At 43.6% G+C, this 17,086-nt stretch overlaps 1 protein-coding gene across 3 annotated transcripts in view; it reads right to left on the reverse strand.

Moving 5' to 3' along the window:
* fignl2 (fidgetin like 2) overlaps positions 1 to 17,086 on the reverse strand; it is a 60,518-nt gene that overhangs the window by 16,093 nt on the left and 27,339 nt on the right. For 2 of the 3 annotated variants that reach the window (XR_013934233.1, XM_080445693.1), the window contains exons 1-2: positions 5,790 to 5,884; positions 3,854 to 4,004 (exon numbers count right to left, since the gene is read on the reverse strand). Coding sequence is in view for 2 of the 3 variants with exons in the window: in XM_080445693.1 (XP_080301819.1) it covers positions 3,854 to 3,878 (25 nt within the window). In the remaining variant the exon portion in view is untranslated. Of the gene's footprint in view, positions 1 to 3,853; positions 4,005 to 5,789; positions 5,885 to 17,086 lie in introns of those variants that run through there. The other variant, XM_080445694.1, reaches the window with a different exon arrangement.

Consider the following 17,086-nt stretch of genomic DNA (forward strand, 5'->3'; position numbering starts at 1 on the left):
ACGTTAGACAAAGCTCAATACATTCTATGGCCACAGTTCCTTTTGTAGCTGTGCGTTTTATGAGCGCCCTTGCGTTACAAATGGCTAATGACATAGCGATTAAGGCGCGTTATTTCTCAAGTGTGGTCATTTACTAATTAGCTGCGCTGCTGCGAACGATGTGGATCATTGTTGGGCTCTGAATTCTGCTGGCTCAGGAATCCAGTGGAGGGTGGCTATCCAAATGAGCTTCACCACCCTGCTTCTTAATTGGGCCCTTAACGGGGGGCCGAGGTTTCCTTAATGAGCTGATGAACCCGTGGAGAGAGAGTGATGGGCAACAGCCTTACAGGTCTCTGGGTCCCTAACCTCCATCTCTGTGGACACACTCACATGCAAACACACATATATACACACACGCACACGCGCACACACACACACACACACACACACACACACACACACACACACACACACACGCTTTGTCTTACACACAGCAAAATTCTCAGCGCTAATTTAACACTGCGATTTAAAAAATGCACCCTAAATGGTACATCTTTACACTCTAAGAGTTTTTATTTATTTTGCAGTGTATGTGAAGACACGCACGCGCACACGCACAGACGCACACACGCACACACACACAGGGGGCTAATTAGAGCCCATTCACAGTCTGCACTAATGATCCGGGCTCTTATTCACACACACACTTCAGCAGTCTCTGTGTTTACTCAAGGGCCTCACAGACCCCTCCATTGCACCACTAACACCACTCTGCCTGGTGTAGAGAGAGAATAGATGCTGGGGCAGCCCTCCAACCTGGCCCTTCAGGGGCCACGATGAGACCCACTCTTACATTCTACGTTCTGAGAACAGCCCCATGACTTAGTCAACTCATTCAGAGATAGAGCGAGAGAGAGAAAGAGAGAGAGAGAGAGAGACGCACACACACACACACACACACACACACACACACACACACACACACACACACAAACACACACACACACACACAAACAGAGAAACTGAAAGAGAAAGAGAGAGTGAAAGAGAAGAGAGAGAGGGGTCACTCAGAGGAGAGCTATAAAAACTGCCAGATCTGGGCTGCGGAGATGCTGTGTGTGTGTGTGTGTGTGTGTGTGTGTGTGTGTGTGTGTGTGTGTGTGTGTGTGTGTGTGTGTGTGTGTGTGTGTGTGTGTGTGTGTGTGTGTGTGTGTGCACACGCACGTGTTGCGTGTTGCGTGTTACGTGTGTGTGTTGGTTTTAAAAGAAAAGGTATCGCTCCACCAGCAGGGGCCCCACCAGCAACAAGAGTTAGGGCCCTCCTGGGTTGGCGGCCTGGGACTGATTTAAGAGTGCGTTTGAAGTGCAGATTACAGATTCTTTGCACCAAATCCCTCCAGGAGTATCCATGGCCCCTGGAATCTCTCTCAGGTTACTCCTCAGGTTTGGCCCCTAGCTGCTCACCCCAGCTTGAAGTCCCTTGGACAGGCCAGAGACCGGGGAGTACAGCCGGACACGTCCAGGAGGAAAACAGACGAACACACAGACTGCATTGTCTCAATGGGAAATCTAAGATAGTGTAGGACTTGGGTCTAAAAGAGTTAACGTGTGTGTGTGTCTTTGTGTGTGCGTAAATGTGCATGTGGGCGTGTTTGTGGGTGTGTGCCCGATGCATCCACATGCGTGTGTGCATGAGAACACATCTACATGCACCACAATGGGCCACAATGCCTATACTAGGAGTCAGAAGCAACGTTGATAGGGCAGGAATGCTCTGCATTCCCGCAAAGAGGATTCCAACAGGGAGGTGAGACTATTCGCATGTCCTGCACATATGCTAAGTCTGTCTTCGTTAGATTTGAGTCATGGCTGCAAACTGCAAGGAGAGACAGCGAGCGAGCGAGTGTCGCCGGGGGAGAACAGGGGTGTGTTTGTGTGTCACTGGTCTGAGAGTAAATACCTTGAGTACCTAACACTGCCATGTCCGTTCCTACGATCCCTCTGTCCACATATACTACACCACGCTATACACTGGCAGCCTGTTCCGACACTTTCCCAACACTGCTGCGGGACTACAGAACAGAGCCACACTATACACAGGAAAACATCAAGCCTATAGGCCACAGCAGAAGAAAACCATCATTGTGCATGCTAACCAAGGGAGTAAATCATAGACAAAAGGCTATAAGGAGAAAAAAAGAAATGTCCTGCATGGACAGAGCAGCAGTGTGCAGGCGCTGAAGGCATGCTAAGTATTCCTCCAGTAGTTTGCGACATTCTTGGATGTGCATGTCCACTCCAGATGTATGGGAGTGAGTGGTCAGCCAGTTTGGACTAGCAGGGTGCAGGGAACAGATGGAACTCCCAGTGAAACACGCCATGGTGGGAAGCAGCGCAAGAACGCATGCATGTTGCATTTATAACAATACCAACATCAATGGGGACATCATTTTACACTTGACAGAGATGTATGCCTGCATTACAGATTCAGGCATACAGTGTTGTATTAACAATAACGTGGCCATCAATAAAACATGCATTAACTTGCATTTGATGGAGGAGGGTGCCTGAATTACTGTACAGTCATGCATATATACGTTCCGTCTAAAATGCGTGATTGACTAATCATTTATTAGCTCGAGACAAACAAAATATCTTCATGATTGAAAGAGCTTTGCCATTAATGTATCCAAGAACGCCTTCTGAGAATACTCTATAAAATAACACATGAGGTCAACTACAGTACTAAGTGAACTGGCAACAATCCCAAATTCCAACCGTCTGATGAGAATTTGCGCAGCTTTATTGACTCGTCCAAGGACTCACAAACAAAGTGTTCTAGAACCTAAAACATCTGGTCATGCCTCTAGTCATGGCTGCTTTGTCCAGTTTGAATTCACACTCCCACACACACCCACGACAGGCATATAAATTAGATACAGCCCCCGCAGTACATTTTAGGATAATGAGGGACACAAAAAAACATATCCTCAGATTTATAGCATCCATTATTAAAGTAATACTTTTTAAATTGACCGTTCTGTTTGATTTCTCCCTCTTTTCTTGTAACTGTCATGCCAATAATGCTCCTTTGAGAAGAGTTAAAGAGACGGGGGAATAAAGAGAGCGCTCTTGAGGCCGAGGCAGCGGAGGCAGACCCATGCTGGCTGGGAAACAATGCTGTGTTGGAAGAGTCCCAGCACTGGGCTCAAATGAATCCTTGTAACAGAGGGAGGGGTTGAAGGGGACCTAAAACTGGACACGTCAGTTATTAGGTTGGTGTTGAAGGAAGACAGAGAGAGAGAGAGAGAATGACTGCAAAAAAGGAGGGAGGCAAAGGAGGAGGGGAAGGAAGGGGGGAGGAAGAGGATGGAAGCAACGAGCGTGGTGGACGGAGTTGTGCTGTTGGTGACATGAGACTGTCAGAACCCCAGGGTTTAGGCTGCTTAAGCCATCAGCCCTGCAACCTTCCTGCCTTCCCCCCCTCCTCCCTCTCTCTCTCTCCCTCCTCTCTTCCTTCCCTCTATCCATCTCTTCCGCCTCGTGATGAAACACTGAGACAAGGCCAGAGTCTACGGGCTTTAGTGTTGTCCACGATTGACGCTAGAAGAAAACCAGCATGGTTGTCCCGTTGACATACAGGAGCCAGCAAACCTCTTTGCACAGTTACACAGCAAAAAATAAATCATTATTTTTTACTGTGACCATCCATTTTTCTACTTTTCTTTCTTTTTTGTGTGTGCAAACTAAATAGTGCAAAGCGTTCACTCCCACTTTGGGAGAAAGTCATTGATTTTGCCAAAGTCCAAACCCAAGTCAAGTGGTACTCTCTGTGACAGTGACACGTGGTCAGAAGGTGCAGTGTACTCACTATAGGGGACAATGGGACTCAGCATTCTGTGGAGCTGGTTTTAGTTAGGGGGAGTGCTGTTGCTGTTCCGTGATAGCCAGCTAAGGTTAGCGTCTGTCCGGCTGTAGTCCATCACTGGCATGTGCCCCCACAGGCACCACAATAGTCAGCCCTGGGGGAGAGAGAGAGAGAGAGAGAGAGAGAGAGAGAGAGAGAGAGAGAGAGAGAGAGAGAGAGAGAAGAGAACCAGTTACAGGCTGCTGCACAATGTCTGGACAAACATTCACATGTCAACTAACCCTTTCACACATGCTCACACAGCAACACAGACCTAAACACACACATGCACGCACATACGAGCACATAAACACACACACACACACACACACACACACACACACACACACACACAAGAATTCACCCAAAGGGTATGATAGAATTACTGACCAGCCCGGGAAGACTATCAGCGTAACAAAAACAGGGTGAGCGCATGCAACTATGCACGCACACACACACACACACACACACACACGCACACGCACACGCACGCACACCCACAGAATGTCCCAAATTGAAGCACACAGGGGTATTCATTAGAGACAGGCATTAAGCTGATTGTGAAGCAGCAGCGTCCAGGCTCTAAAGAGGGCTTTCTAAATCTGCCTCACAAAAAAGCCCATGCATACCATGGCTCTGTGCACTGGGGCAATAAAGGCTGCATTCTTAGGACACCTAACACTGTTAGAGCCACATGAGCAAAATGATGAGGGGAAAAGTAATGTTTCCAATAATGATCAAGTTACACATTGTGGGGTGTTTGATATTTCAACAGAACTCTGTGTTTGTAAAGGAAAGCACTCTCTGTTGAATGTATAGGATATATCCACACAACTTTCTTTCCCAAGTTTTTTAAATAAGGTTTTATTTAATTTTGTATTTTTTTTTATTACATACAGTATATGTTTCCTTCAACTATCGAAGAGGGACAAAAACACAAGTCACATAAAAAATGTAGCAAGCGTTGTGTAGTAAATATAAAAGCACACAGACCATGAACAGATTAAATCCATTTTAATCCTTTCTATTGTATTATTCTAATATGAGGAAGCCTCTCTAGAGCAACCCCAGAACTATAAGACTGTCTGAATATGTAATGCATTTTTTTATATCAGTCAATAATGCAATGTTTCACAATACTGCAGATGTCAAAATGTAATTGTTTGCTCCAGGCTGGTGGTGGATCAGATTCCCTGACAACAATAAAGCAAATGCTGGAAGGAATGGCCTTTTAATTCTAACAAATAAATTATTTTCAGCAATAACACTTCATCTCTTTAAGATTATATCCATTTAAATGAATAGATGGGACTACATATTTAAAACAATAACTACAACAAATTATGAGCCCCCCCCAAAAAATCAACGAATTCAATGCATTAATTCAATGATCATCCACTAACATTGTATTAGTTTTATAGCTCCATTGCAGCAACTATAGCCTCTAATTTAACTTATTTCATAATAAGCATAAAAAATAAACAAGTGACTGTCAGCCTATTTAGACCCATTCATGTGCCATTCATATGGAAGAGAAATTATGCAATGACCACATTGCTGGCGGCCCCTGGACCCCAACAGGCTTCATGTACTACACAACTCCAGTCCAAAAACCCATTTAATGTGTCTGACAGTCCTCACAAGTTTGAACACTCAGTGACAGAGGAAAGCCTCCTAAAAAACAAACCATAGTGTCTCTCCTTCCCAGGCAAGTGGGATATCATTCTGAGAGAAGAGTTTGCATATAGTTTGAAAGTAATCTCAGCATGCTGACTACCTAGATCAAGGTATATAGCGGAAGGGACACAACCCCGGCAATCCAACTTCAGCCAGCAGAGCCAAGTCAAACAGCTGCAGGCTATGACAGTATATCAACATAAACATGCCAAGAAAACCTTACCTATTCATGCCTGCGTGTCCCCCATCAGATCTAAGAATGCGAGGATAATCCCTGGAGTGGACCAGACCCGTGTGCTCACTGCTATGCTTTTTTCCACATATGGGACACAACTCCGCTTACTCACTCACTCACTCTATCCCTCCCTCCCTCTCTCGCTCTCTCCTTCTCTCTCTCTCTCTCTCCCTACCAGTGACAACAGAGCACACACACAATTCCCCTCCCCCATGGCTCCCATCCCCCTCACCCTCCCCTCTTCTCTCTTTATGTTAAAAGTATTTAAGCAGGGAGAGAGGGAGAGAGAGAGAGAGAGAATGAGGGGAGGGCAGAGGGGAGGGAGGTGTGTGTGCGCGTGTGTGTGTGTGTGTGTGTGTGTGTGTGTGTGTGTGTGTGTGTGTGTGTGTGTGTGTGTGTGGATGGGGGTGACCAATCATGCTCTGAAAGAGAGAGGGCTTGCATTCTATAGCTTGGATGCAGAGAGAGAGAGAGAGAGAGAGAGAGAGAGAGAGAGAGAGAGAGAGAGAGAGAGAGAGAGAGAGAGAGAGAGACGGAGTAAGAATGAAAGAAAGAGGGATAGAGGTTGAGAGAGAGATTAAGATTGACAGAGAGAGACATTGAGAGAGTTAGAGACTGAGAGAGAGACAGGGAGAGAAAGAGAGAGTTAGGCTACTGGTTGGAGGGAAATGACCAAGCTCGAGGAGAATCAGGAAGGGAAGGTTAGGAGGAGGGCCAGTGGTCAGTGAGGAGGAAATGTGTTGAAGAATTATACATTATACTATATTGTTATTATGGTTGTTTATCTCTAACGTTTATATTTTACCATCACTTGTAGTACTAATACAATACATTATGATATGATATTTGGTAGCCTGGAGGAGCCAAGAAGGTCTCCGCTAGGCCTGATAATTGTTTTGGTTACAGCCTGTCTTGTTTTCGTTCAGCTTGTCCTTGAAGCAGCTAGTATAGCTATGGTCTGCGCCCTGTGCTCATTGGCAGAACTACCGTACCACCGGCCAGAGTGTTATTGTACTTCTCCCCATGGTATCATGTACATTAAAGCATAACCATCACCACCACCTAGGCAAGAATATTGTCTCGACTCCTATTGCCTCATCAATTACTGATTGATCCAGAATTCCACGACAGTTCTTGTCAGCCTGTGGTTCAAAACACACATAGGAACCTTCTCTCAAGTCTCTTCTCTCATATTACAGACAGATAAAACCCTTCCTGAGGCCAAGTATACACTGTAAAATCCTGGCTGTTAATTTAACTCTGAGAATACGGCCGTTGCTGTATGTATCCTGAATGGAAGCTCACATCCACTGAGCTGTCTGTATTTTTTGTACAGTACTTTGTTTGAGTTGAGGGCAGTATAGTTCCTATCCCAAGGCGGTGATGCAACCAGTCACACCTGTTACAATTGTACACCATCTAAATTATTTACAATTAGATAAATGAACACTGGGGGTTTTACTGTGCTTCTAAAAAATTGATAAATGCTTGCCTTTGACTGACATGCTTAAACCCACAGATGCTTTTCTAGTATTCAAAACAACATCAACATTAAATGAAAGGGAAACATTTTCTTTAAAAAAAAAATCTTTAAATTCCTTTTAGAAGTCACACCGGTGAGTAGGACTGGGCGAAATATCATGATATTTCAGCAAATAGCTCGATATAGTAGATCTACAAACATGTTTTATCAAGACAAATTATGTATAAAATAGGGCTTAAGTGATTAAAACCAGGAAAATTCTACACTTATGCAATAGCATGATATTAAAATATCCAAAATCCCTGGTCATATCTAGTCTCATATAACGATATGGATATAATATTGATAAATTGCCCGGCCCTACTGGTGAGCATGATGACCAATTCCAAGAGTGTAACACGTGGTGGGAGTAAACTCACATGCCGCATAGCTCAACAGTTGCTCCAAACCTCTATTTGTAGTGAGCATTACTGTAAAGGAGGAAGGGGGAGGGTGTTAAATGGACGATATGTCCATGACGCAAGTCCTCTGTCACTCACAAATGTCTCTCTCTGTGCTCAATCCAGCCCACAGCCAGGTGCTGTCCCATTTTCATTTACTGTTAGGCTATTGACTCACTCTCTCTCGTTCTCTCTCTCTATATCTATCCATCCATTTATCAATCCATGTCCTCCTATATTGTAGCTCTCTATTTTCTCTCTATTTCTCATTCTCTCATTTGCTCAGTCTCTGTCTCATTATTCCTCTCTTGCTCACACACACACAGCTGTGTGGCTGTTTTTAGTGGCACACTGAATGGCCACATGGCCTGGTCATCTCCTCCTGTTACATCTCCTGTCAAGCATTTCCATCACATTACCACGCACACGCACACGCACACACACACACACACACACACACACACACACACACACACACACACACACACACACACACACACACACACACACACACACACACACAATATATATATATATATATACATATATATATATATTGTACATATGTAACAAGCACACAGAGTGAGAATTGGTCTAGCTGAAAATAGAGAAATCCAGTGTTCGGAGCATCCCAGGCTCTCTGCATGTCATCATGTGTGAATAACATGGTCAAGTGTCTGTTCTCAGCACAGCCAAACGGAACGCTGATGTCAAATGAAACACTCTGTACTGTACATTAGCCACGCCGGAGCTGTGGGGTCTAGCTTGTTTTTCTCCTCACCGTCATTAAACATATAGCCTCTAAAAACTTCACTTTTCTAAGACATGTGTGCTGAGCTATTTTAGGAGATGCCCCAGTGGTCAACGACATGGCTCAAATTGGAATGTAGGGCAATAAACCCATTGGAGGCAATGCAGCCAGTCGACTCATTAGAGCGGTCACAAAACTTAACACACAGAGGCCCCGTTCAGGAACACAATTAGACTCCTTAATGTTTTGCCTTCTAGTGGATTCTTAATAGATTTGCTAATGGTGGTCTCCATGGGGGAGTTAGGTGAGGGTGCGGTTTAGTGGGGATGTTGAAAGCAGAGGACTCTGGCGCTCTCTCTATCACTCTATTGCCTTAATAATGCTGAGGCAGCAGCGTGTGGACACAAGCTGCATGCTGAGCCCAGCACTACTAGAGCACAAAGACTTCAGGGCCCCAGGACAAGAGATGAGCCAAAAAAAGAAAGAAAAAAGAGGCAGAAAGAAAGAAAGGAAAAAAAGAGGCAGATAGAAAATAAATAAATGAAAGAAAGAAAAAGAGGCAGATCAAAAATAAATAAATGAAAGAATGAGACGGATAAATATATAAAAATCGAAAATAAATAAATGAAAGACAAAAATAATGTATTTAATAAAGGAAGAAAGAAAGAGACAGAGGAGAGATGTATGAACATATCAGTTCTGCTGTCACATGAGTGAGTTTGACAGGTGTCAGTCTCCAGAAGGCTCCACCCCCTTCCCAATATGTTCATACTCTGACAGTTCAGACTGCTCCCAACTCCCAACTCAACACACAACTCTACTGCAAAGTTGAACAGGTTTGGCACTCAACTCTTGCACTGGCCATGAAGTCCTTACTCTATTATAGTTGAACACCAACAATAACATCTAGCTGAACTTGCAGTGAAGCCGAAGGGGGATTATGTCCTTGCTGCACTATTGTGAACTTTTGCATGTTATACTATACGACGGACTGGGTCAGTCCTTCGTGCTGGCAGCCATGAAGCTGTACAATGATGCCAATAGTCGCTCCACTACGAGGCATCCCGCCCCGTTCGTGGTCGAATGACCAATGAGGCTCTTATTCTCCATGGACTAATGATAAATGTGACTCTTTTTCTTGTGTCTCTTATCTTTCATATCTGCTGGGTTTTTATTATTATCTGTTATTTTTGTCTTTTGTATGACTGCTGTGACTGCCGCACAGTAAAATCCTTAGTGATAATTTAACTCTGAAGAGTGTACAAATTAAACCAAATGGACCAGTAAGATACCGTACAGACATCCTTATTGTTAATTTAGCTCCAAAGAATGTTTATATGCATAGGACCACACATTTGTACACTCTTCTGAGTTAAATGAACACTGAGGATTTTACTGTGTGAATGGACCGAGGCTACAGGTCAACACGTTAGTGTTTGACCTCATACTGCAGGGCACGTACACTCTACACCTCCATTCAGCAGGTTGTCCGCCTAGCAATCAACTGTGCTAACGGGTCAGCCAGGTTCATCAAGCCAATTTGATGAATCAGGCTAATATGTAATTTGGTTACAATGTGCAAGCCCTGCAGCCCCACGGGGTGATTAGCTAAGCAATACAACATGCCTGTTGTTATGTGGTATTGACATCTGAGAGTGATTGACTAAGTTTTGGTTCTACCAGAAATGTAGGCTAGTCCTGCTATCAGGAGGAGTATCTCACATTTCATCACACACAACAGCTGAGGAGTGTCATTGACTATAATGTGTGCTTACTTCCTGGCCAATCGACAAATGAGAGGTCACCTAACGGGTGTCACTTACTTGTAACAGTTGTAACAATTCTTATAGCAATATATGAGAAGAGTCAATGAGAATACCAAACAATGCTGATTACATTTACAAATACTCTCTCTCTCTCTTCCCTGCTATTTATTATATAAAGTAAAGTGTCTTGAGACAGAATTTGGCACTCTAATAAAATGAAATGTCATTGAATTGAATTTAACTGAACTGAATTAATTGGCTCTGTGCATAGCTGTAGTCCCAGGTTTTCAGAGGTGACATACCAAGTTTCCTTTTTCAATAAATAATATAGCTTCGTTAGATGGGGAAAATAACTGTATATGAACTGCATATGAATTTATGCAACATAATTTACATAATCAATAACGTTGACACAAAAAAGGGTCCATTGGTATGGAAGAATGGATAGAAGAGGCAATTCTTGCTATCTGCTGTTGCCATAATAAAATAAAACAAGAACGCTCGCTCCTGGTCAAATCCGGTGGCCACGGAGCGGTCATCACCAAGTATTCCTAAACGTAACCTCAGTAAAACGTATTTATTTATGCGTAAATATAACCTTATTCCTAAACTTAACCTCAGTAAAACTATGCCTAACCCTAAACTTATTCCTAACCTCAACCTCAGAAAAAAAGAATGCTGGGGGCGAGCGTTCCGTGGGGAAAAATCGGGGCAAGTGTGTTTTGGGGCGAGCGTTCCGGTTACCTAATAAAATACACTTACACTTTCCTGTGAAGCTAGACCTGACACTTCCTGTCAGGTCAACGCCAGGTGGCAAGGACCAACACCTCTGCCCCACTGCACAGACCCTCAACACACACCACACAACTTCTACCTCGTGGACTATAGGAAGAGGAGAGAAGCTGGACTCCATATACATGAACTGCATGTGGAGAGAGCCAGCAAGTTCCTCAGCGTCCAGCACAACGAGGACCTCTCCTAGGACCAGCACACAGGTCATGTGTGGAAACAGGCACAGCCATGCCTGGCAGCGCCAGCTGGCTAAAGAAGTTTGGCATGGGGACCAAGAACCTATGGGGCCTTCTACAAAGTCACCACTTCAATTTCAACTTACTTTATTGTCCTTTTGGAACTTAATTTGTGCAGTTGATAACAATCACAAACCAACACAGCCACGATGCACAAATACCCTCTGCTGTATATCAAAATACAAGCTAAAAACTAACAATGAATAAAACCATAGTACATTAAGTAAAAAACAGTGTTGGTTGATAACCCATGTAAAACACACTATCTCTGTGTGTGCCTACGCATGCACATGCATGCACGTACATGTGTAACCTGTGCATGAGTCAGTGCTGGGCCAGTGAGAGGGGGTAGGTTGGGCCTGTTAAACAGTCCATTGTACCTGGAGGGGGGTTGGGATGGGGGTGATAAAATCTAAATGTTCCGCAGTCAGATAGAATTAGGTGCAAAGCTAGATGAAGCCCTTTTGGGTGAATACTTGGGCTCTTTATCCATGTCCTAAGGGCATGAGGTCGAAGTGGGTGTGGAGGGTGTGTTTGTTATCTTCAACTATTTGTACGGCCTTCTTTACTGTCCATTCCTTTTGGATGCTGCCGCTGAGTGTCCTGGCCCCGCCCGATGATTTTGCTGCTGGTCTTTACAATCCTGTTTGGGGCAGGGTTTCCCAAACATTTTAGTTGATAAATAGCCAATCTACAGACTCACAATGCATCAGGTTTTTTTTTTATTGATGGAATTTCTTCGATTTTTCAGTTTTTTAAAGAAATTATTTTATTAATTTTTGACATTTTTTTAAAACTAAAAACGAAATAACTTTATTCACTTGCGACCCATATAAATGGGTTCAGACCCACTGTTTGGGAAACATTTGTTTAGGTGTCTCAGGTTGATGGCGTTCAGTGGAGCTTCCTCATATTCCTGAGGAAGGACAGGCAATGGTCTCTCCCTGAAGACCAAAAGCCTAATATCTCCCTGAGCTAAGGAGGGGTTCCCTCTTAGGCTAGTGGTTGAGATGTTTGGCTTCACTAGTGTCCCTTCCCACGCGGACCCGGGTCCGAATCCCAGGCGATTGGTGCCGTGACCCGGATCGGGTTTCCCATTGGGGGGAGGTCAAAGGGGGGGGGGGTGTAGCAGATTGGCTCAGAGCCTCTGCCTGAAGACCACAAGCCTAATATCTCCGCCGGCCAAGGGGGGGAGATTCCCCTTTACGCTATAGGACTTGAATCCTGGGTGTTACATTCTGTTCTCTGGCCATTACAGGGTCAGGGCTGTCCACCACATTTATTATGTGGTTATGCTGGGATATACTGTAGATCCAGGTGATTGTTCTCACTCTGAAAAACTGTCAATCATCCCACTGATATGGTTGTTGGAGTTAGTAGTGTCACTGATAACTGTGTCATCAGAGTACTTGATGGACAACATCTCAGGGTCTGTCAGAGGGGGCTGTTGAACGGGAGGAATATAGGACGGAGGCACTATAGCTCCTCACTAGTGGGTGAGCTAATGGGGTACAATAGCAGTATGCAATCCAAAAATGTGTGTGGGGGGGTAATTGGCTAAATGACTAAATTGAGAGGTAAAAGGGACTAAAAGTAAGTGGCTACTCTAAATTTATCCACAAAGAAAAGAGAGGCAGCTATGCATACACAATCACACATACATGAGGAAACAACTTCACACACATATGCACACTTATTAAGGCAGGACCTACAGTACACCCACAGCACCTTACATACACCACAAACTACTATATTATTTAAACACGTATACTTGACATTATAATTGTCCAGAAACATAAACTGTGCATATACACGCGCACACACAAATGTATATCATAGATAGTTGTATATATATACCGTATATGACACACACACACACACACACACACACACACACACACACACACACACACACACACACACACACACACACACACACACACACACACACACACACACACACACACACACACACACACACACACACACACACACACACACACACAATATATTGTATAAGTAGCACATTTAGAAGAGGAGCTAAAACCAAAATGTGTTACTCTTGTGTACCTGTACATTATACAGGATATAACAAATAAAATCTTGAATATTGAGAAAAAGGAAAAACAAAACAAAAAACATGCCTAAAGCCTAATTCATACTCTAGCATGCCGATAACAGATTTGAATAATAATTTGATTTTCTAATTTGATTAAGCTAAAGCCTAATTTGATTTTCATTAAATTGAAAATGAGTTATTGTCAAAGAGCGACACCATCGTGCAGCGGAGTATAAAGTTGGCTTAACAGTGAGTGAATGCTAAATCAGCCAGCGAGGTATTATTATAACCGACACAGCACATTTACACAAATAACAAGTAAATGCTATCTGGGCTGTGAAAAGCTGGCCTGCACCAAAGTGTTAAGTGAATAAAGTGAAACTAAACGCCCAAATTCAACCGTGTACGTGTCAAAGGAACGAGGGGTGCGATACTAATTTTGTCCATTATGTTTTCTAAAACAAAATGCTCAGTGTGATTTCCTGTGCTGTTCTCCTGTGACGATATCTCAGAGCTCGACGCAGCGTGACTCCCACAGGAGACAATGAAAAAAAAAACTCAAACATGCAGAAACACGAGCGTGCACACTATAGGCCCTAAGCCGAAGAGTGTGCACACACATGCTGCCGTCATGCTGTCCACATAGGTATGTGTATGTGTGTGCACGTGCGCGGATTTGCACATGTGTGTTTGTGTGTTTGCAGCGATAATGAGTTCCAGGTTCCCAAGGTTGGCTGATATGATTTCATTAGAGCAGGGGAGCGAGTGCTTAGGCTTTGGTTGAGATTAGGAAACTCTACCCCAGACCAGTGGTGAAAGAAGTACTCAAATTTTTTTTACTTAAGTAAAAATAGCAACACCACAATGTAGAAATACTATGTTACAAGTAAAGGTCCTGTATTAAAAACTTTACGTGAGTAAATATACTTATAGTACTTACTTACTTATAGTACCAAAGTAAAAGTACTCAAATGATCATTTGTAAAACAAAAAACTAAACAAAAAACTGCTGATCTACAAGCGATGTGAGGCTAATAAGGCTATTTTTTAAATGCTATGGTTAATGAATGTTTTGTATTGATAATCTGAATCTGTTAAGTGTAACTAAAGTTTTCAAATAATTGTAGTGGAGTGAAAAGTACAATATTTGCATATGAGATGTAGTGGAGTAGAAATATACGGTATTGACAATTGGAAATACTCAAATAAAGTAAAAGTACCGTAAAATTGTACTTAACTACAGTTCTTGCGTAAATGTATTTACTTTCCACCACTGCCCCAAACCTGATGAGGGCTGGCTGGCCATGTGGGTGGAGGAGGGGACAGAGAGAGAGAGAGAGAGAGAGAGAGAGAGAGAGAGGGAGGGGGGGGGGGGGGGCGTGGGAGGGAGGGAGGGAAGACTGCAAGACTGCACTGGGATTATTACTGGGAGGTTTTAGCTGTTTATTATTCCAATTCTATCTCTAACAACCGAAAATTGGAGAATTAAGCAGCAGCCCCGAGCAACCTGGGGATCAATGCAGAGGGGTTAAACCCTGTGGCATGGCTGCACACACTGACAGGCCCTCCCAGATACTGACGCAGCACACACACACACGCGCGCGCATACAGACACACACGCAGTGGAGGTCATTCACTAAAGTTAACAGACACATCAGATTTACCGCTCTGAGGTGATAAGACAGGCACTCAGAGCATTTGCAGGTCGATGAATGGCCTCAAACTTCAAATGAGCGAGAGTGCTTGAAAAGCACAAGAGAACGCTAGTTAGGCACGATTAACATCAGGTTTTGTCACCGACGTTCTATTTAGTTTCCCCCTAAAAGCTAAATTAGTGTCCTGTAAAGACTTAGACACTAGGACATTCATGCTGAAATCGCTTTATTTTATTTATGAAATTGAGAGATAAAACACTGAACTGGCCCCTTCATCTTGCTTTATACTCACAATATGTGAGAAGGGAGGGAGTGCCAGAAAGAGTATTTGAATATGTTATTATAGGCTATAGTATTCTTGCTACGCATATGAATTCTCCCTATTGTTTAGGGCTATTTATAGGGTTCCATCTCAATTCAGTGTAGTTCAGAGATGTTGAGCACCAAAGTTTTAACTTGGTACGTGATTTGAAGATTGAGACATTTTATATTCATACGTTATAAGTTACACCCTCACCCTCAAAATAAAAAAATAGAAAAAGTGCTCCTCGGAGCATAGGTCTACGGAGCCATGTCAGGTAGGTTATTGTGGGCCAGCAATGTTCGGAAATCAGTCATTATAGAGGTGAGTGGAATCTGTAAAAGTTGATGAAGTTTTTTCACAGACACAATATGTTGATTTGTGGGAGTGTAGAATAAAGTTTTGTGTTTGAGTTACTGTTAGTTGTATTGTTATTAATGTGAAGTGGCTTGTTATAGTCTGACAATTTTTGGGTTCTTTAGTGGCGTAGTTGGGGTGTTTAGGTAAGTTTCATGATGATGTTGCGATGGACTTTAGGTGGGGATTAATATGAACATAGTTCGTCACTGATGCTGCGTTCATGATTTGATACATTTTGTTCAAAGCAAACCGCTCCTGCAAACTTTAGATGCCAGTCTTAGCCAGTCAGGGTGGAATATGAAAGATCGGACAGATCCGATATAAGAGAGGTGTCTTTCGAGCCATAGGGACTCTGGTCACGTCCATGCATGTTGTTAATGCGGACAGAGACATGTGACCCACAGGGTACAGGGAAACCTGAACTCTCTGTGCCATGCAGGCATGCAGTTTAGGGGCATGGAAACCAGGCTTTTGTACATGCAAAGGTCAGACATGTTGAATTTAGATTTTAAAAGCATTCTCAATCCACTCAAGAATTTCCCAGTGTCTTGTCACAGCGACTGTGGACTAGTGATAGACAAAACCTCACAACAAGCTACATTATACATTAGTTAAATACTTTTTTTGAAGATGAGTGAGCCCTTTAATAGCCCAATTATCATGTTTTCATTAGCAAAACAGTAAGAAGAGGTATGGGAGACAGAGAGAAGTGGGATCTAATCCTAACCCTGGAGAAGAGAAGCTACACGTTTATTCTTTGCATAACGAGTGTAATTATCCCAGCTTCTGTTATAATCTGTAAAACATCCATAGACCCCTGGTCTTTACTTACAACAAGCTTTTTGCTACAATGAGTTAAAAAAAAGTGTGTGTGTGTGTGTGTGTGTGTGTGTGTGTGTGTGTGTGTGTGTGTGTGTGTGTGTGTGTGTGTGTGTGTGTGTCTTTCAGTCTGCCACCTTTAAACTGTAATTAAAGACAGGAGTGAGTTAATCCAGTAGCTCCAGGGCCCAACACTAGTTACTATCAACAAGACACATTGTAACCAACCTCAGGATCAATCCATCCATCCATCCGTGTGTCTGTGTGTCTGTGTGTCTGTGTGTCTGTCTGTCTGTCTGTCTGTCTGTCTGCGTGCGTGCGTGCGTGCGTGCGTGCGTGCGTGCGTGCGTGCGTGCGTGCGTGCGTGCGTGCGTGCGTGCGTGCGTGCGTGCGTGCGTGCGTGCGTGCGTGCGTGCGTGCGTGCGTGCGTGCGTGCGTGCGTGCGTGCGTGCGTGCGTGCGTGCGTGCGTGCGTGCGTGCGTGCGTGCGTGCGTGCGTCCACGTGAATGTAAAGCATAGCATTATATTTTAATTTGTATATATTCAGTGTATACATGTACATACAGTATGCATTGCACAAATAACAGATTCATATTTCTTCTCAATGTCCTACAAATGAAGCG

This window comes from Gymnoscopelus braueri, assembly GCF_963280865.1.
Source record: "Gymnoscopelus braueri genome assembly, chromosome: 12".
Classification (NCBI taxonomy): Eukaryota; Metazoa; Chordata; class Actinopteri; order Myctophiformes; family Myctophidae; genus Gymnoscopelus; species Gymnoscopelus braueri.